The following is a 22577-nucleotide window of genomic DNA, read 5'->3' as shown; positions in this document are numbered from 1 at the left end:
TTTTTGTATATTCAAGAAAGCCTGGTTAAACTGGTTCTTAAAGAAACAAATTAATTTAGTCTGGTAGAAAATTGTCCACAAGGACACTTGTAAATTTAATCTTGCTGTGTCCAACAAAGAGGCAGATGAATGAAGGAGGGAAGCTAATTCATCCCGCCTTACTCATGAACTAGACAATTTGGGGTATTCCGTAGTGTATGTAGTCACTGTGGAATCTTGGCCAGGCTGTACGCAGAGGAGCAAGTGCAAGGTGATGAGTTCCAGGAGCTGATATAGCAATGCAGAAAGAGATTACGTGTATGGAATGAGCTGCCAGAGGATGTGATGGAGGCTGGTACAATTGCAACATTTAAGAGGCATTTGGATGGGAATATGAATAGGAAGGGTTTGGAGAGATATGGGCTGGGTGCTGGCAAGTGGGACTAGATTGGGTTGGATCATGGCAGTGGGAAGACACCTTTAAGTGGCTAGAATAGTAGGGCAGGCTGCCTTATGTCTGCCCAACCAACAGTAAAGTACCAGTGGAGTCAGGTAGCCAATGGGCAAGATACTGTCACCATGGCACCCAGCCCATTACTAAAGGTGTGGTAAAATTGCCCCCTTGGTGTAGGACAGACAGCAGAGTTTTTGTTGAGTTTCTCAGGGCTGAAGGATGGGGATCTGCTCTAAATTAAATTGGAATAGTTAAATATGTAGATGAAAACGGATATCCCATAGAACCAACAGAAATGTATACACAAAATTATACACTCTACAACAAAGAATAATTTCACAAACACCAACTCTTAAAGATTTAGCTTTCAAAATTCACATTACTTTCACTTTCTATTTTTTGATTCATTTATAAATCTAGTCTGAAAACAGCAGGTTCTAAAGTCAATTCATTATTTTCATTTCCTATAAACTGTTGGGAAGAAAGTGAGGTCTGCAGATGCTGGAGATCAGAGATGGAAATGTGTTGCTGGAAAAGCGCAGCAGGTCAGGCAGCATCTAGGGAACAGGAGAATCGACGTTTCGGGCATTAGCCCTTCTCCTGAAGAAGGGCTAATGCCCGAAACGTCGATTCTCCTGTTCCCTAGATGCTGCCTGACCTGCTGCGCTTTTCCAGCAACACATTTCCATCTATAAACTGTTAGCTCTTATAAAAGGAATGTGCTCTGATTTCAAAGTTGAACAGTGTCCAACGTTTCCATCATAGAATTAGATCGCAAACATGACATCAAGTTTTCATTCCTACCATCTGAATGAAATCAGAGCGCAACTTGAAAATGTTGATGGGATTAATCGCTTCATCAGCTATTTCAACAGCAGCTAATTTAGTTCAGCTTCAGGAAGAAATCGCCTAACTACAAATTTTATTTTCTGAAGAATACTTCATAAACTTGGATGTGCAGGTCACGTAGTGAATTATTATTATTTCCTTATTACTATTTACTACATTACAGCGCAGAAGGAGGCTACTCGGCCCATTGTTTCTGGGCCAGATCTTTGCTAGCACAATCCTGTGCACATTAACTTGACGGTCTTTCTTCCACTACTCTGTATCTTATTCTGCTTTGAATGTTTATCAAAGGTAGATCTTAATTAGCATATTAAAAAATTAATTTTTAATTGCAATTGTAGTGAACCTGTTTAAATAAAATGTTTGCTATTCCTGGGTTTCACATTGTCTCAAATATCTCATCCTCGGGTTCATCAGAGTTATCGTGAAGAGCACAACTTTCCCTTTAAATACTGGACTCAAGCTAGCTGCAACATAACTAAATATAACTATGTCCATAAAATGGACCTTTATGCAATTCTCTCCAGCAGGGAAATTAAACATTGAAAGTGAATGAGGGATAGCAAGTGGAGAGATCAGTATAAGAAGGGAGAGAAAGAGGTAGAATGAGATATAGAGATTGGGAGGGAAGTGAAGGTCTTATATTTATAAATTCTCATTCTCACATTTTGATTACTTGATGTCCTTGTATATCTGTGATTCCCCTGATTCCCAAGAACCACATCCAGAATTCTACTCTGATCGGTCTATTGGGCTCATTCTGTCACCAACCATTGATGCCCTTGAGCAACTGAAACGTTGCCATCCAGAATTGCTAAACCACCATTCTACACTTCCAAAATCTTCTTAAACAAGATCTCTTTGAACAAAACTTGAAAGTTTGGGAAGGTTTCCTCACTCATTACTTCTGGCAAAATATAAAATGCAATCTTTTTTGATTTGGGTTTATGATTTCACTAAAAATAACCAAAAGGAAATCTTCACCCAAAGTTATTCAAGGGATAAAGAAGACAAATATTATCTCTGCCTAGTCTCAGGGAGCAGAGAGAGATATCACTTTCTGGAGATGTCATTTGCTGAAAGCCTGTCATTAGCTCCTCTCATTCCTGGAAGAAAGCTACTTAAGATGATTTGACCTAATTGATACACTGAATACAGTTTAAATAGGGAATTATATGCGGCATCTGAACATAATTGCACCTTTATTCAGCAATTTTGCCTCTTTAATCTTAGTTTTCATTGTGCTATCGTAGCTCAGCAATTCCAAAATAGTATTCCCTAAGAATAAGATTTTTCTGACACAATCCACCAGCTAGGGACTCTTCAGCTGCTAAAACTGATTTCCTAAATTCTCAGGCTCATTTTCACTTTGGGAAATATCGTTTTCATTTTCAGGTAGGGTGAACCTGTACTCATTGGAGGTTAGAAGAATGAGAGGCTATCTTATTGAAACATCCAAGATGGTGAGGTAGCTTGACAGGATGGATGCTGAGAGGCTGTTTTCCCTTACAGGGAAGTCTAGAGATAGGCGAAACAATTTAAGAATCCTAATTAATACTGAGATGGGAGATTTTTTTCCCCCTCTCAGAGAATTATTAATCTATGGCACCCTCTTCCTCAGAGAGAAGTGAAGGACAAATGAATACAGTCGAGATAGATTTTTTGATGATAAGGAAGTTGACAGTGAAAGGGGACACATAAAAAAATTGCAGTTGAGGGAACAAGCAGATCAGCCATGGTCTTACTGAATGACAGAGCAGGCTTGAGGGGTGGAATGGAATATTCCTGTTCCTAATACTTGCGCACTTTCAGGCAGGAAGTCAATGTTGTTTCACATTATCGCCCAAGACAAAATTAGCCCCAAATTCATTAGTAGGGGACTGATAGTGCTTTTGCCTACCTCCTTCAAGTAAAGAGTCATGAATCCATCAATAAGTCCATCTTGTTCAAGTCCAACTATAAGGTCCACCACACTGGTAAACGCAAAGACTGCATAAACTGCCGTGAAGATAATAGCACACCATTATCAGGGAATGTGTTTTGGGGTTTCCCAGATTATAAATTCTACAGAATAATTGGATTTTCATGTGATTATTTTCAGCATAATTCAACAAAACTCACGGTAGAATAAAGGATCCTTCGGTGGTTTCTTTCTCGCCAGAAAAAACGCAATTGTTGCAACCGAGATCAAGATCAAGAATCCAACAACGAGGATGGTCCAGGGGCTGCCAAAGTACAAATAAAAGTCACCTAAACTTTAAACAGAAGCTCCATTTCATTATTTGACGCTTTGTCAAAAATTCTGACATTTACTGCAGAAAACAAATGCAACAGCAACATTCAACAACAAGTTGCGTTGATGGTGTGCTTGTGACATAGTAAAATACCCAAGGAACTTCAAAGGTGCATTAGAGAGCAACATTTGGCACCAAGACATACTGAAAATAGTTGAGAAAAGCATGATCAGTGAGTTAAAAATCACACAACACCAGGTTATAGTCCAACAGGTTTAATTGGAAGCACACTAGCTTTCGGAGCGACGCTCCTTCATCAGGTGATTGTGGAAGGAGCGTCGCTCCGAAAGCTAGTGTGTTTCTAATTAAACCTGTTAGACTATAACCTGGTGTTGTGTGATTTTTAACTCTGTACACTCCAGTCCAACACCGGCATCTCCAAATCATGATCAGTGAGGGAGAGGAAGAGATGCTAGCTAGACAGAAAAAAAGATTTAGGGGGAAAGTTGCAGACCAAAACAATTGAACAGCCACCAGTGGGGCACCCAGTTAAATGAAGGTGTTAAATATGACACAACGTAGAATTTAATAGAATTTACATCATTAAAGCATGTTACTAAGACCAACTGGACCACACTGTGGTTATGCCCCACAGGATGCGTTCACCCTTTTTCATTGAACCTATCAGCAAAACCTTTCTCCCTCATATGCTTGGCTCACTTTCTTTAAATACACCAGTCCTTCGTTTTCCCCAACCATGCAAGTTTCACATTCTAAGCCTTATTGTTTCAGTCATGGTCTCTGTGATTAATTTATTTTACATTCTGAATTGAGACAACTTCACAGTTACCACCATTTTAAGATCTGCCACAGTAAATTTGAATTTAATTCAGACTTGTGCTTCAATATGATGATCCCCACAGTGACCAGCAGCCTTTAAACAGAAGTTCAAACTTTAAATGAGAGGTTAAAAGGATCAGATGGCAAGATTTCAAGTTTTAAAGCTTTTATTGTAATGAAAAAAAAAACACAGCAACATTGACAAATCATCATTTCAGAAGGCCACTTGTATTCTAAACAACAGAAAAAATCCAGATTTAATGTTGAAAATAACCAAACAATGCTCCTCCCATGCTTATACTTTGTCTCTGAAATGAACATTGCATTCTCCTGGAACTGTTCCAATGCGCTTCTTAGATCCCAATGACTTGTTTTCTTTCTTTTCCTTTCCAAATCGAGTAACTCCTGATCCCAGAAATGACTGCTATGGTGAGGGATGAATTGGAAATTCTCCCATCTGGGCAAACTGGGCAATTCTTCAGCTTTGTTTAACCCTCATGAATTCAGATTCTTCAATCCAAGAACAAGCTCCTACCTATATCGTCCATGACACAAAACACTTGCTGTCTCTAATGCTCTGCTCTCCCTTTCATTTCGGAAAGCCTGCAACCTAATTCTACTATGGCTTCCTATGTGTTCTTTCTCTCTCAAAGCCTATCTCAATGGCATTAAGAGTCACATGGGCCCTATATCCAGGTAGAAGTGATAATTATCTATTGTTAAATCATCCAATAGCATTTTATCTTGGCATTAGACAAGGGTGGCTCAGTGGTTAGCACTGCTGCCTCACAGCACCAGGGACCCACGTTTGATTCCAATCTCAGGTGACTGTGTGGTGTTTGCATATTCTCCCCACATCTGCATGGGTTTCCTCTGGATGTCCTGGTTTCCTCCCACAATCCAAAGATGTGCAGGTTAGGGGAATTGGCCATGCTAAGTTGCCCATAGTGTTCAGGGATGTGTAGGTTAGGTGCATTAGTCAAGGGTAAATGTAGAATAATGGGTTTGGGTGGGATACCCTTTGGAGGGTTAGTGTGGACTTGTTGGGCTGAAGGGCCTGTTTCCATACTGTAAGGATTTGATTCTATAATTTAAAATAAAACTATTTATAAACCTGAAATTACTAACACCTCCCAAGGAGTCAGAGATGAACCAAATGTCCACAATCAGCAGAGCTGTCTTGGTCACCATTTACAGGTACAAATATCTTGCACCTTTTTTCCCAACAAAACAGCTTGGGCCCCTCTTTAACCTTTAATAACTCAGCAACCCATCCATGTTGTTGGGCAGGATTCAAAACAGGCCTCGTGATCCCCTTCACTCCTCGATTTTACTCTAAGTTAAAGCCCCAGCACTGAATCATGGCTCTGTCATCTTTATTGAGTTTCATGGAATGTTTGTCTTTGTGAGGCCAAGTGACTGTTCCCAGGCTGTTGTTCCATACTCACCTAATGAACCATGCATCACACCCTTAACAGCACTCCACTCATCCAATACTAGCCTAATTCTCTCACACACCAGAGGCGAAGTACTTGCCATTACTGGACAAGCCTTGGGACTTTATCTTGACTACCTCCCTTCAATGCTATCTGGGACATCGCACCCATTACATATCAGTATTAAGACAGTTATGCTCTGACTGTTACAAACTGCTCAGTGTCACTCATAATGACTAGCCAAAAAATGATCTGGGAACCCTTTCTGTGGGACTATATTCCTGGAGGCACTACCTTCAGAAAGCTATCACAGGTAGGCACTTCAAAGGGAACATGTGAATCTAAAAATCAGTTACCGAAGAAGAATGTGTTGAGAGTTGAGTTCTTATAAACTCAAATCATTAAACATAGACCAGTGGTACAGGGAAAAGGAAGTCAGTTTGCATCGACTGATTACACAAACCCTTCATATTGCAAAAGGTTTGTATTTCGTTTGTCGGTCAGAAATTTCAGTGCGGTTCTGAATTAGTGTTGCTACTTTTCAGGTGAGACTTAAAACCAAGGCCTTTCAAATGGATGCAAAAGATCCCACTGCAATGCTTCCAAGCTGAGGAGATGAGTTGACCTCAGCTTGGCTAACATTTCTTATTCAGCCACAATCACTAAAACGGATTCAAAAACAAACGTTGCTGGAGAAACTCAGCAGGCCTGGCAACATCTGTGGAGAGAAAGCAGAGTTAACTTTACGGGTCCCATGACCCTTCTTCAGAATTAAAATGGATTATCTGGTAATTATCACAATGTCAATCTGGGAGTTTACTGTATGCCAATTGGGTGCCATGTTACTTACTAATAGTGACTGCACTTTGTAAGTATGTAGTACATTATTGGCTTTGGGATGTCATTGAACCATGAAAACCACTATATAAAGTCAAGTTGTCAGGTCCTTCAAAACAGGCTGTTCCTCCCTTATCCTCTGGTCTGACAACTTTTATGGTCTGGCACCCACTGTGACCCAATGGGAGGGAGGTGGGGATGGCAATGGTCAGGCCAGTGCAAGGCTAATATGCTCACATTGAGAACCAGGGCAACAGCCCTCAGCTCTGAGCGGGACCTTAATGCACACGACCTCCCGTGTCCTGGCATGTTCTCTACTCCAGCATGGGCATAATTCGGAGGCTGCTTGGTAACAGAGGTATATCTGTAACTGGACATCAAAATCTTCATGTGAAGAATGTGTTTGTGTCAAATTCAAAACTCCCCTAAATAAGAATCAACTTAAAGGACTATTTTCAGATACATGGAATGGTTCATGTGGGGAATGTACTTCCAGAGGAACTAGTGGATGCTGGTATATATACAACATTTAAGAGACATTTGGATAAGTAAATGAATAAGAAATGCTTGAAGGGATATGGGCCAAGCGCATGCAGGCAAGTGGGATTGTTAAGTTTGGGATTATGGTCAACATGGACTAGTTGGACCAAAGAGTCTGTTTCTATGCTGTATGACTATGATTCTATAGGTGAAAGTGAGCACTGCAGATGCTGGAGATTAGAGTCAAGAGTGTGGTGCTGGAAAAGCACAGCAGGTCAAGCAATATCCGAGCAGGAAAATTCCTGATGAAGAGCTTTTGCCCGAAACGTCGATTTTCCTCCTCCTGGGATGTTGCCTGACCTGCTGTGCTTTTCCAGCACCACACTCACGACTCTATGATTCTACGACTTTCTGATTAAAAACATTTCGATCTTTGTACACTGCTTGTGCAATGGGTCAGACTTCTGTTGAAACATCCGGTACTAAGACTTTTGTCAAGATTTTTCACGCTTGTTTGATATAATTTTGACATAAGTGTGGCACAAACCCTGCCTACATAAACTGAAGACTTTGTCAAAATTAGAGTGAAGCAGCATAACTGACGATATTCATTTTCAGTACTTTTTAAGACAACATATCAATTCGCATTTTAAAAGGTCTGGTGGTGCAGTGGTAGTGTCCCTGTCCCTGACCGAAGAGGCCTGGGTTCAAGTCCCACCTGTTCCAGTGGTGAATAATAACATTTCTAAACAGAATGATTAAATAAATCTATGAATTTGTATAAATACAGTGTATGTAACACAGCAAAGTATCCCAATGCTTTTCACTGAGAGAGGCAGTGGCTTAAGGGTACTGTCACTGCACTAAGAAAACTCATCCTGTAGGAATATGGGTTCAAATCTCACTACAGTGGTTAGATGGGAATTTAAATGTATTTAATATACTTAGAATGTCAAGCTAGTCTCAATAATGCCAACCATGACTGATTTGTTGTGGAAGTTCGTATAATTAATTAAGTAAGGGTGGAGATGTACCATCCTTATCTGGTCTGGCCTGTAAGCCCTAAGCCGATAGACTCTTAACTGTGCTCTGAAATGGCCTTGTAAGCCCCTCAGTTCAAGGGCAATTAGAGATGGACAACAAAATCTGGCTTTGATAGTGCTGCACACATAATTGAAAAATAAACACCAACGAGCTTATTCACAATCTAATCAAGTATCTTTGGAGTTGCAACACAAAAAGGGACACTAATTCCAAACTTCTTTCTCAAATAAATACTCCAGATTTGATATCCAAAACTGGCAGAATGAAAATCAGATCAGAACCTGTATGGTCTTCATCAATTGTACCATGTTTGATAATACTTGTTGTGGCATGCACCTCCAGTAATGCAGCACTCACTCAGTTATTGCACTGAAGACTGTGACCTGCAAACTGAATTACAGTCTGATTTCAAACTGAAGGGCTTATTAAACCAGCTGATGCAAACCTGCTTCCAATTTCCCTGTATCACGGGACTATATTTGAGGGATGAGTTCATAAGAATTGAACTCTTCACACATCAGCTTCCATATTCTGCAATAACTGAAACGAAACATCACATTTCCCCCTTTAACTCACTATCTGATTCAGAAGTTAGGACCTTCAGCATTAAACCACACAGCAGACTGTAGGATAAGAGAGTTGATCCAAAATGCCACCTTGAGAGAGCAAGTTCAAAGAAAAGTGATGAGGCAGGAAGGTTTCGGGACTGAATCCCTCGAAGCCCCTGACAAATTGAAGGTCGACAATTAGTTATTTTAAAGTCTCAGCAACACTCCTGCTTCTTCAGCTGAACCTAAGAATTCTGTCATTCCAAACTCATTCCCTAGTTATTATTAGGTAATTTCAGCAGGGAAGTGATTAGGCCACTGCAGTTTGACCCAGTGCCCCTCAGCTAATGTTAGGAAAATGAGCCAGGCATCCCATGTCAGATCATTACCTAATGAAGTCTGCTGAAAGATATGGACAGGTTTTGCTGCCTCTGTGAGCTGACTGCCAACGCTCAACGTCCACTGGGGTTAGACAATGGAAGACAGCTAACACCTGTTGAACAATACCATGGCAAGAAGCCAATACCTTCTATAGCAAGGGGTCCCTCACCATGATGAAGGAGCAGCACTCCGAAAGCTTGTGATTTCAGACAAACTCACTGGACTATAACCTGGTGTCAATTGACTTCTGACCTTGTCCATCCCAGTCCAACATCATCCCTCACCATGAATTGCAATAGCCAATCATTTGGCAATGCAAGCTCCCAGGCAGTAATTGTGATTTCAGGTAGAGACCCTGGCATGGACATTGATTATTTTTTCTAAATGTTTCATCAATGGGACAATGTTTTCACTGTCCTGATTGGTAGCACAGTGGTTAGCGCTGCTGCCTCGCGACACCAGGGACCTGGGTTTGATCCCCGCCTCGGGTGGCTGTCTGTGTGGAGGTTGCACATTCTCCCCATGCCTGCATGGGTTTCTTCTGGGTGCTCCAGTTTCCTCCCATAGTCCAAAGATTTTCAGGTTAGGTGGATTGGCCAGAGGAAATCCAGATTTACGGGAATGGGGTAGGGGCTCAATTTGGATGGGATTCCCTTCAGAGGGTTGGTCCAGACTCGATGGACCAATTGGCCTCTTTCGGCTCTGTAGGAATTCTGTGATTAGTCCTTTTCTCACTACTCTGATTCAGCTTTTTGGTTCTGGGCTCCAATTGACTAATTTAGGGTTTTCCTTAACCTTACCAACAGAAGGCATTGGCGTAGTGATAATGACACTGCTTCAGAGCCCCAGGCTGAGTGTCTGGGAACATGGGTTCAAATCATGGTGCCATGGCAGATGGTGATTTTTAAATTCAAAGAAAATCTGGAATTACAAAGTTCAGTGATTATGTAAACTTTGCAGTAAAACCACCTGATTCATTAATTACCCGCCCAAGGCAGGAAATCTGCCATCTTTGTCTGGCCTAGCTAGCAACATGGTTGATTCCGAACTGCCCTCTAGGCCACTGGGGATGGGCAATAAATGCAGGCCCAGCCAGTGAAGGTATGAAAATTGTTTGTAATGCAGAGTGTGCTCACATGCTCTGACACATGTTGTGGGAACAATCCTGGAAGCAGCACTGAAACTCCATGACAGGCACGTACCCAGTTGTCAGCTCCAAGGCCCCTTCACTCTTCAAAACTATCATGGACAGAAATAAAAGCATCTCTGCACAATAACTCCCCGCTTCTTCCCTGCCCTCAGTCTGGGGTCACAATGGGAAACCATTTGGGAAGCACAGTTTGAGGGACACAGAGAGAGAGAACTTGTATTAATTAGAATCACCCACAATCTCAAACCATATTGCAGCCAGTGAAATAATTTTAAAGGACACTCACTTTTGCAATTTGTACAAGATCCCACATACCAATAAAAAAACGCCCAGATAATTTGTTTTCATAAAATTCCTACAGTATGGAAGCAGGCCATTCAACCCTCCAAATAACATCTCATCCAAACCCACCCCCTACATTTCCCATGGATAACTCACCTAGCCTGCACATCTTTGTGGACTGTGGGAGGAAACAAGAGCACCCAGAGGGAACTCACACAGACACAGGGAGAATGTGCAAACCGCACACACAGTCGTCCAAGGCTGGAACGGAACCCAGATCCCTGGCACTATGAGGCAGGAGTGCTAACCATTGTACCACCCATGAGTTTAGCCCCCATTGCTCCTGCCTGCAGAGGGTGGGTTGTTCTGAAAAGTAAAGGCTCCAGAAACTATGGAAAATAAACTCATTGGTGAAAAATGTGACTGCATTCAAATTGCACACAGCGACAATTAGGTCAGTGATATGCAGAATATAAATGGCCTATATTCATGATATCTACGGTAGTGACAGTACAGGAGCTGACCAAGTATCAAGCACTCCATTTTTTGAAAGACTCATAACAAATAGCTCTCCTCAAGTGAAACAGCTTCTTGGTAATGATTAATATTCCAGATTCGGTATATTTATCTGACACACAATATACAGATCCAAGTTCTAATAAAGTACAATGAATGTCCTTCATGGGACTCAGTTTTTTAAAAAGATATTAATTTAAGAAGTACTAAACCGGCTTATTTTGACCCAGTGTTTATTTAATCAAACACATGACACATGCCAGCCCAGATGGTAATTGTGCACCAGACAGAACGCACAGCTTTCACTACAGCTGCCTAACAACTTCCAGTGGCTGCTTTAGCAATGTTCAGCAGCCTGTTAGATGTTTTGCCCTGGACTACCCACCCTTCCTGCAGCCGCGACCTCAACGGATTTCCAACAAGACTGACTTCCTCTGTTTTGCTGCCCTTCAACACTGCACATGGGCGAAACAGAAAGAAGACAGGCCGAACATTAACATTGACTTACCTGCAGTTCGCGGATAAGAAATTAAAGAGATAGCTCACTGGAATTGACACCAGAGATAACATGAAGACCCTCGTGGCGGAGGAAGCAGTCATTTTTTTCTTTGAGAAATTGAAATGATTGTGTGTCACGCTGCTGCTATAATTGACAAAACTGCTCTCCTTCGACTCCGTTATATGGTACTCCAGGATTTGTACTCTCTCTGATCCCAGCTCCTGACAAGGTTATAACAAAGGGAAAGCAGTGTGTCGCTCCTTCCAAAGAGAACTGTAACTTCCTCTTGTCTTTCCCTCCTCTTTCTCTCACTCTCAACCAGCAAGCCCCAAAATAATTGCAGCATTAACAGTGATGAAAGCCCAGTAGTTGTCCTGGGGACCGGTTCTCTGTAGGGATGAAGGTTTCTGCACTGAAACACACAAAGGGCTCCTGGCCCGGGTCCCAGAGCACAATCACATTCCACTTCTGGGTTCTGGGAAGCTCTCCAAAATCCCCAGCGTCAGCACATGGGCCAGCTGTCAGTCAGAGCCGAGGATATATAGCACATTGAAACCCTTTTGGGTTACCGTTTCTCTGTGTTTTATGGCAAAGTGCAGTTAAGAGGATCAAAAAGCACAGTGCATTTGACAGGGAGATTTTGTACGTTCATTTCAGTCCCAGCTGCACAGCGCCACCATCATCTATTACAGACTTGCAGCCAATGTACAATTAAAGCTATAATTAGCTCTTATCTGTCTCTCCCTCTGTGATTGCGACTGCAGGTACTGCTTGAAGGTCGAGCAAGGCGCCCCCATCTCTGGGCACCGGTGTCTGACCCTTCAAAGTCATGTTTCCATTCTGCATGTGTCAAAGTGCAGACTAAATTAAGGAACATGTCGGCGAGGGAGATGGCGATTGGCAGCTGATATGTGGCATGCAATTCTGATGGTGCATTTTGAACAATAAGCAACATAGAGATGTACTTCGAATAGTGAAATTCCTCAAGGAATTGGTGCAGTTGGAGGGAATTAATTTGCATTATACAGGAAGAGGAGGTGGCCACATCCTTTAGGAGCTTGTTTTGTTTTTAAGTCTGATCTGTACGTTAAACCTATTTAAGTATTTAACTTCGTTCCAGATCTTTCAGAACAAAATCTAACAATCTCAGAGTTAATGTTTTCAATTGACCCACAGCCTCAAAAGGTGAGAGAAAAAAATTCAGATTTCTATCTCGCTTTGAGCAAATAAGGGTTTCCTGTCCTTACCCCTGAACAGTCCAGCTCTAATTCTGAGGACAATGTTTGGAAATATATATTCACTCTGGATGCACAGGTTCTCCAAAGTACCAAGACTAGATTGTAGTTACTTTTCAAAGAAAAGAACAATACAGCACAGGAACAGGCCCTTCGGCCCTCTAAGCCTCTCTGGAAATACGTTTTGCTCTTCCATACTGAAACTGTCTTCACTTACAGGGTGGGTCCCTCTATTTCGTCCCTGTTCATGTATTTGTCCAGGTGCTTCTTGAATCTTGCTATTGTGTCTGCTTCCACCACCTCCTCTGGCAATGCATTCCAGGCACTCACCACCCTTTGTGTGAAAAGTGTGCTTCTCATTTGGCTTTTAATCTCCCGCCCCTCACCTTGAACCTGTGCCCCTGGTAATTGACCCCTCCACCCTGGGAAAAAGCCTCACTCATTTCACTTAATCCATGCCATTCACAATCTTGTAAACGTCTATTAGGTCACCCCTCAACCTCCTGCGTTCCAGTGAAAACAAACCCAGCCTATCCAACCTTACTTCATAGCTAAAATTCCCCATACCAGGCAACATCCTGGTAAACCTTTTCTGTACCCTCTGCCAAGCATCCACATCCTTTTGGTAGTGTGATGACCAGAACTGTACTCAATATTCTAAGGGTGGCCTAACTAACATTCTCTAAACCTGCAGCATAGCTTGTCTATTCTTACACTCAATGCTCTTTCCAGTGAAGGCAAGCATATCATAAGCCTTTTTTAACAACCTTATCTACCTGTGCTGCCGCCTTCAGTGGTCTGTGGACCTATACAACCAGATCCCCTGCATATCAATACTCCTAACGCATTCTGAAAGATGAAGAGGCAATCTGTGGAGGCCTTGGATAGTGATGTTGCCTCTACCCCTATCCCTGCCCCTGCACCAGTTAGGAACTCTTAAGTTCACGTCCCACTTCAGGAGTTGGGGGTTAAAGAAGGTTATCCCAATTTGTATTGCATAACGCAGCCACGCAAGCTGATTAGCAACCTGCAAACCCTTCCACCATACGCCAGCCTTGATAAGAGTGGGCAAGATTCCTGTTCTGCCATGTACCAGTACTCATAGCCCCAGATTACAACAGAGGTATAAAATACTCACTGTAATACACACAATAGGGGAAATCCAATTGAACTGCTTAAGATAAGGAAAAGGGTTTGATAAAGTATGTGTGTTCCTACTAAATCACCAAACTGTCATGGACTATTATTGCTACTCTTTCATTATCATTGGACAACTTGTGGTTCAGGTGGTAGCAAAACAATCTCTGAACCAGAAACTCTAGGTTCCAATCCCATTCCAGGATGAAGACCTTATGCTCAAAACGTCAACTCTCATGCTCCTCAGATGCTGCCTGACCGGCTGTGCTTTTCCAGCACCACACTTTTTGCCTCTTATCTCCGGCATCTGCAGTCCTCACTCTCTCCCATTCCAGGATTTGTTGGCAACAGAAGGAGGGATTCAAAGGAATGAATGATACAATTCGAAAGATTGACAATCAGCTTGCCAACCATTCCAATATTTCCCCGTGCTTCCCCAAAGCCAGAAGTATGTGCATGAAGATACGAAACAAGCTGTTGTCATGTCAATATCTTGGTACTCCCTCTCCAAAAGTATTGTGGGTCAACTTACACCACATGGACTGCAATGTTCATGAAGATGACTCACCATCACCTTCTCAAGGGCACTTAGGAGTGAGCCATAAACTCCGGACCAGCTAATGGCACTTACATTATATACTCAAGTTAAAGTCAATCTCATGTAAAATTCAATCCTCTATTTTTGGTCAAAACATCTAGAATTTTCCATATATCTCATGTAAAAGTCTACCCTGTTTGTTCACAGATAACAGATCAATGTATTACCCTGTACGTAAGTGTTACAATGAGGAAATGAATTCGGTTTTTGTGCTATTATGTGTTTTGATGTACAATTCACACCAATTTGGTGCAAAAGTTTAAAACATATCAGGTCAGAATCAGGTGACAACCTTTTATTATGTGCAGCTGAGCTGAACACAGTTCCCTTGTAGCACTTGTGGATATAAGATTCATGGGAAGGCATGACTTAGTACTTCGGCAGAGAACTAAGATTGCACAAAAGCTGCCTGCTGAACTAGTAAATAAGATATTACAGTTTCAAGAATTTGTAATCAGAAATAGGCAGATGGAAGGCAACAAGTTATCGTGCATTGGAAACATGGACAAAATGCCTATTCCTCTCACATGCTGGAGAATTAACTGTGAACCAAAAAGGTTAAAAAACAGTATTGATGAATTACCATAATTCGTTGTGTTTTTTTTATTCGTTTAGAAATCAGTTGTGCCTCTGCTAATGATTTGGTATTTTGGACTGTAGCATGAACTTTAGCCCCTCAAAAGTAGTATCCATGTAATAATTGACGCCTTAAACCTAATCTGAAAAAAGGCTAAAGAAATTCAACTTTTATGGAGTATATGTGGTACATCCCATAACCAAATGAGGAAAATAAGGATAGATAAACTTTTTTCCTCTGTTTGAGATTCCTATATCAATGTTTGAGTCAACACCATGCACCTCCCTAACAGTACTATGGCTGAACTTTCACTGCATGGATTACAGTAATGTGAAAAGGTGACTGTCCAATACTTTCTCAGGAATAATTATGAGTATTATATTAATATTAAAGTGTATTAATTTAGAATATTAATATTAAATGCCAGCAATGCCCACATCCTGGCAATAATCAATCCAAGTTTAATGCATATGCATAACACTTGGTGTTTCTAAGGGACATTCATCATATTCTCTGGATGAGTGATATGTTTTTGGCTAGAGTCTGTTATAGACTTGTGAGAAGAAGCAAACCTTCAAAACTTGCTGAGTAATTCACCGGAAAGGAATGGTTTCAATGTTAATGGAGCAAATCTTCCTGGAAATATTATGGCACATTAGTGGGACTTGTTGCTATTAATGTGCAACTTGGCCAACAAATGGAACATGAAAGGATTGAGATGAAGAACTTACTAGTTGCTTTATGCAATTCCTCTATTTGCTTTTCAACAACAGCATTTCACCTTTAATTATTCTGCAGAATTTGCATGTTAATTCCTCATTAAGATTGCTACAGAAAACTAGGCTCAGAATTAATAATGTAAATACCTTTATAATGACATATTAATTGCTAATATGAAATTCTAAAACAAGGAATGATTTAAACTATAAAGTCTAAGTTCCACTTATAGTAAATTACTTAAGATTCTAAAAGTGCAACATTTAAAATTTTTAATGGCCATCTTAATTTTCTCCTCTTTTCTCTCTCTCTCTGAATCCCAGTCCTTTTGCTCTCTCAAGTTGTCTTTCTTTCTGGACCTGCTTTGTCCTCCTTACTTAAAGCCCTTTGGCTACGGTAATGCACTGTTAGTTCAACTGTTCCTCAGGTTTTGAAAGATGCAGAAAAAGGTTAAAGAAGTGGGCACTGCTTTTGATGTCCTCCTTCACCAAGGTCTGCACCAATTTATCAGTAAACTGTACAGTAAGAGGCTTGAGCCTTAGAAAAAGAGCAAAGCCCACACCTACACAGTGGAACTAGCTGTGGTGTTCACTGGTGAGAGTAGAATTGTTTGGGTTCTCAACTGAACACATTGATCAGTTAACTGAACACATTGACTAGTTAACTGAAGGAATCAGTCCATAAACAGGAACTGCAACAAGCACAAAATCTTCAAAGTGTTATGAAGTTGAAGGCATGTACTGTACCTTTAAGAGAGAGTGAATGCAGTTCTGAACTGAGAACTTACAGGCAACTGTCACGTAACTAACTAGCTGTCTCAGATTGTACTGGAAAATTGAAAATATATAACATTTGGCTGAGTTGGTTGCTGTTTTGACAACAATCCGAATTTAACCAATCAGTTTAAATTATGCCCTAGGATACGAAAATCTAATCAAGTTTGAATTTATTGTTTTGCCAACATCGAACCGATGAGATGATCCGATGTTAGGGGTATAAAAGAGGCAGGCAGTTTAAAAGTCATACAGAGTAACTGCTATCACGAGAGTAACTGCTATCGAGAGAGTAACTGCCATTGACAGGGTAATTGCCATGAAATGCTGTCCATCAAAGGTAGCTTTTCATATGGAACATATCAACAGTAAAAGAAAAAAAGGCAACCCAGGGAGATCTTCAGTCTGGGTCAGAAGAAAGACACCAACAATGACAGCCACTGTATGGTTTTGAAATTAAGTTGATGTAATTTTAATAAGTGTTTTATTGGAACAGTATATTCTTATAGAGTTGGAGGCAGATAATAAGCAGTTAAGAGAAAGGGGGGCTTAGAGTTGTGAATAGTTGTTGTTTGATGTTCACTTTTAGAGTTAAATAATAAATTGATATTATTTTCTTTAAATAGTGGAATTTGGGAATTCTCTGTCAGTCATATTTTAACAGATTACAAGGCAAGGTGAGCTTTTCCGGGTATTTGGTTTAAATAACAGTAGGGTTCACTGCTGTGTTGTAACAAAAGGAAACTTACAAACTTAAAATGGCAATTCCAGAGCTGATGGTCAATTCCAGCACCATACTGACCACTAATCGCAGAAGGCCTCAAGTGTGCCAGCAGATCTTGTCATGGACAAAATGTAGAGAATCACCAGGAGACGCAGAGAGTTCTTCAAGAAGTAGGTCTTTTAATTGCAAACAAAAAACCGCAACACAGAGAAAGCAGATTCTCGAATGCCCACAAACCTCAGAGTCCATTTTTTTTTATCATGTTTCTGTTAGTTATCAGCATGTCCAACTATATTAATCAAAGTACCTCACTCTCACTACACAATACACCAGTGATGTTAGTTCCCATTATCTCTTTAGTTGCACATTCTACTTAATGTTATTCTAATGTCACGGTTAGATATTTAGTGCTAACTTTTGCAACAATGGCCTTTCATTCCAGAACCTACTTAATATTTTCCTAATGTCACGATTAGATATTTATTATCATCTCTACTACAGTGATATTCCATTCCAAACTAACCTGTCATTAATAGATATTTAGCTATTCCATCTATTACAATAGTCTCCTGTCTCAAGCTAATTCTACCAACTATTAATTAGATATTTAATGTCATGTCCCAAATATTTATGATCCCAATCTTGTCATAATGACTCTTGACAGGGAAACTACCTCGACTAACTGTTATCTCCTCTTGCTTTAGTGACCTTTCAGTGTTAATCTTACTCTGCTAATTGGTGTAAGAGTATTCCACTATTCTTCCATCCTGCCTTCCATAGACCACAGATTGCCAGTGGTCTTCATGCTTTAACCCTTCCCATGCTTTCATGCTCTTTATCTTCCATAATCCCCCTTTGCAGGGACACCCATGTGTAGATGTAACGACAACAGCAGGTAGTTCGATTGTAACATTATAAAGATGCTCAGCAATTGGCCAATGGTCAGTGTGGATTCATGTGAAGCAACAAAGAGTCACCAATACAGTTATTCAGGCTACAGTAATCTTGGGCTTGTTGAGTTCGGCAGGATTGATAAAGATTTATGGTGTTGATTGCATGTTAGGTTGTACTGATGAAACAGAAGGTATTAAACTTGGAAAGCAGGAGTGTTGTCCAATCCTGAGTTCCACTTCCAGCTCTTAGCTACCTCCTCTTGATTGTGCTGTCCTTCCAAACAACCCTCATGATCACATCGCCCTCCCTGTCAATAATCCCTCACTATTGATTGTCCCTGTCCTCTCGATCACTCCTTTACTCTAGGTCTTGCTTCTTTCTTAATTTCAGCCTTTTTTCTAGAACACCCAATCTCTCTAGATCACCTCTTCTCTCTAAATCACCTTGCACTAAGATCTCCCTCAGGATCCCTGTGAGCAATGTAAATGTGCACCCACTTCCACTTCATCTGAGGATGTGCAACAATTGTCTACAAGCTGCTATATTTGGATTGAGCTCTGTATTGGGTGTGCCCTGAGCCAATATAGGAAGCATTCCTCAGCCATATGACCTGATTGCAAGCTCGCATTGTCCACTTTCACCCCTGGACCTGCTTTGTCAACGACCCTTCCCCCATCAGAGAGTCACAAATGTGGATCGTCACGGAGTCAGTCCTCATTGTACTCTGACAATTTGTCCCATTATTTACTTGGCATGTTTTTTTTTCCTTATTTCTCTTTAATTAACTTATTTTTTGAACAAATCTTCCTACTTTTAGCCTGAGCGTAATCATCTGACAGTGTAGTGTTTCCCATGATTGAGTCTGGAGGTTCTGAGAGCTATCCCATGCAGTTCTCCAGTGTAATCAGCCAAAGCCAAAGTTGAAGACAAGTAATCAGCACTGTGACATGTCATCTCATTCAGAGTTTGTATAAAGGCAAAATCCACAGGCAATGGGTAGAAAAGCAGAGAGTGACGTCAATTGGATAGCTCTTTCAGAAAACTAAGGCAAACAAGAGTCTACAAGATAAAAACCGAAAGAACAGTGGATGCTGTAAATTAGAAGCAAAAACAGAAATTGCTTGAAAAGCTCAGCAGGTCTGGCAGCATCTGTGGAGAGAAATTAGAGGTAACATTCCTCAGAGCTGATGGTAGCTCGGAAAATGTCAGGGTATGGGTTGGAGTTAAGGAATAAATGATTGGTGGAGATAGATCCCAAACAGAGAACAATTGGAGAGACAGAGAAGGGGATAACAATCTGGCTGGGAGGGTGAATAGCTATTAATGTCGACTGTTTGTGGCTAACGATCTGTTGGGTGTAATAGCAGACTGTGTGATAACAAGGACTCTGCAGGATTTGATTTATGGGCGCTTTGGAAACTGTAGTCCCCACATCTTGGGAGAAAGCCCAAATCTTAACTTTTAAGAAGAACCACATATCACCTCCCACAGTTGATGAGTCAGTACTTCTCCATGTTGAATGCTACTTCAAAGAAGCACTGAGAGCACTGAAAGCTCAGAATGTATTCAGAGTGAGGACTCTAATATCCATCATCAAAGGTGACTCAGTAACACCTCTAATGACTAATCTGGTTGAAGAGAATATTTGCAAGACTAGACATAGAACAAGGAGAATGAACGCAATGAATAATCTACCTGACCTTGCCCTACCTGTCACAGATGCATTTGTCCATGACAGTATTGGCAGAAATGACCATTGCACAGCCCTTTCTTTTCATTATTTCATGGGACGTGAGTGTCGGCATGGCCAGCATTTGTTGCCCATCCTTAATTGCCCTCGAGAGGTTGATTGTGAGCCACCGTCAGGAAGCACCATATTCGTGTACGCAGACAGAGCAGTTAGAAAGGAGCTTTGGCAGCTGTGAAGGAACAACAAAATGAGGACGGTTTGTGGTTTGGAGGGGAACTTGCAGTTGGTAATGTTCCTGTGTGGTTTCCTGGGTGGCTGGGTGGTCAGGTTTGGGAATTGGTGTCGAAGGAACCTTGGTGAGTTGGTGATCTTCTCCCTCCTGCCATCTGGCAGAAGATACCGGAACATTCAGTCCCTCACAGACAGACTGTGCAACAGTTTTATCCCCCAAGCCATCAGGCTCCCGTATGATCAGACTCTTTCCCGTCTGAAATTCTTTGTACGACTTCAAATTGCTGCTAGAAAAATGTCTATTATTTATCATTCTTGCATGTTTTACACTTCTAGTGCACTTTATGCCGTGTGCGATTGTGTAGTTTGTGCTGTCCATTGGTAGCAGCCTCGGTCGACCTGGAGGAACGCTGTCTCATTTTTACTGTCTCAGTTGTATATAGTAGACATGACAAATAAAGAGCTACTCTACTTTATTCAGTGCCTCTTGTTGGTGATACGCCCTGCTACTACTGTACATTAGTGGTAGAGGGAGTGAATGCTGAATGTGGTGGATGGGATATCAATCTGATGGGATGCCAATGAGTGGGTGGCTTTGTCTGGATGTTGTTGAGCATTTTGAATGCTGATGAATCTGAACTTGTCCAGGCAAGAGGACAGATCTATGCAAGGTGATATACAAATGCATTTTTCCTCTGATATTCTCCTTTCAGACTATACTATGTCACTCTGTTGAATTGTTCAATGCTACCATTCCATGACTGGTTTTATCACAATGCCAGATGGTGATGATTTCCATTGCTTACTAGGATCTCTACAATCTGATAGAAACAAACTGTGGTTCATTATCTGCATTGATAGTCTCCAGCAATCCCCAGTCTGTAAATTCAATGATCAGAGTGGTTATGGTGTTTGCTATAGCAATTTCTGGCCATTTGCTACATAGGTCATGAACAAACAGCAAATATTGTTGAATTCGAGGGGCTACTTGCACTTCTCCAAAACCATAATCGTAGAATCCCTACAGTGTGGAATCCCTTCAGCCCAACAAGTCCACACTGACCGGCAAAGAGTAATGCAACCATACCCTATATTATCCATCCCTGACTCAGGTACTTAGCCTACAGATCCCCAAACGATATGGGCAATTTAGCATGACCAATTCACCTAATCTGCACATCTTTGGATTGTGGGAGGAAACCAGAGCACCCAGAGGAAATCCATGCAGACACAGGGTGAATGTGCAAACCCCACGCAGGCAATCACCTGAGGCTGGAATTGAACCTGGGTCCCTAGTGCTATAAGGCAGTAATGCTAACCACTGAGCCACCGTGCTGCCATCAATGAGCCTCATAAACAATCCACATAAAGTTGTGGCCATGATTTTCATGGCCCTGGGGATAATTGGAGAAATGCAGGACAAGTTTTGTCAGATTTCCCATTCAGTGTACAAACTATGCTGTTTCTAATGAGTTCTTCCACATGGTGATCCATTGTTGACCACCAGGCTACCTCATGAAGACTGAAGGATATAGTGTAATACATGTTGCTGCTATACTTTTGAGATAACCATCTATGTCCTGTGTGTGATAAAGTTGTCACTAAATAATGCAACTTCATTGCATATTCAGCAGTGACAAAATCTTCCTCTATTTCATAAAGCCACTTAGTTTCTTGGAAATGATTTATTTCTTGCAACATGATATCTTTTGTTGATTTTGCCTTCAACTCCTCACATATAAAGCTAAATTCTTAGCTGCTTCTAAAGTCACCACAGTTATATAGTTCTCAATGTCACAAATCATTTTTCTATTACTAATGCTGACTACGATAGCAGCACAACTCAGTACTTAAGCTATTTGGTTGTGGGAACCTGTGAAACATTCAATCTCAAAGTTATATTGATGAAAAGGAGCTGACATTTGTCAGATCAATAACTAGATTTTTATGTGGCTTGATGCTACCTGGAATGGAGGGTTTGAATTATAAGGTGAGGCTGGACAGGTTGAGACACCTTTCACTGGAGGATAGGAGACTGAGGGTGACCTCATCGAGATTTATAAAATCATGAAGGGCAGAGCTAAGGTGAGTACCAGGTGTCTTTTCCCTAAGGTGGGGATTTCAAGACTGGGGGGCACATTTTTAAGATGAGAGGGGAAAGATTTAAAAAAGACACAAGGGTCAACTTTTTTACACAGAGAGGGGGTCACATTGGACATGGATAAGGTAAATAGACAAGGTCTTTTCACTGGGATGGGGGAGTCCAGAACTAGAGGGCATAGGTTTAGGGCAAGAGGAGACAGATATAAAAGAGACTTAAGGGGCAACTTTTTCACTCAGAAGATGTGTGTGTGTGTGGAATGAGCTGCCAGAGGAAGTGGTGGAGGCTAGTACAGTTGTAACATTTAAAAGGCATCTGAATGGGTATATGAATAGGAGGGGTTTAGAGGGATATGGGCCAGTGCTTGCAGG

The 22577-nt window shown here is 41.2% G+C and overlaps 1 protein-coding gene across 2 annotated transcripts in view; it reads right to left on the bottom strand.

The window, feature by feature from the left end:
• The window catches only part of LOC122541070 (transmembrane 6 superfamily member 1-like), a 65847-nt gene extending 53432 nt beyond the window's left edge, over positions 1-12415 (bottom strand). The window contains exons 1-3 of one of the 2 annotated variants that reach the window (XM_087981237.1): positions 11539-12415; positions 3404-3507; positions 3183-3280 (exon numbers count right to left, since the gene is read on the bottom strand). In XM_087981237.1, coding sequence (XP_087837363.1) covers positions 3183-3280; positions 3404-3507; positions 11539-11630 — 294 coding nt within the window. In that variant the 5' untranslated portion in view covers positions 11631-12415. The remainder of the gene's footprint in view (positions 1-3182; positions 3281-3403; positions 3508-11538) is intronic. The other variant, XM_043677580.2, reaches the window with a different exon arrangement.
• Between the last annotated feature and the right edge of the window lie 10162 nt (positions 12416-22577).

The sequence above is a fragment of the Chiloscyllium plagiosum genome, unplaced genomic scaffold, assembly GCF_037043375.1.
Source record: "Chiloscyllium plagiosum isolate Xiang-an unplaced genomic scaffold, Cpla_swu_hap1 HiC_scaffold_39, whole genome shotgun sequence".
In the NCBI taxonomy this organism is placed as follows: Eukaryota; Metazoa; Chordata; class Chondrichthyes; order Orectolobiformes; family Hemiscylliidae; genus Chiloscyllium; species Chiloscyllium plagiosum.
Note: the sequence above shows the minus strand (reverse complement) of the source record. Positions and strands in the feature narration are given on the sequence as shown.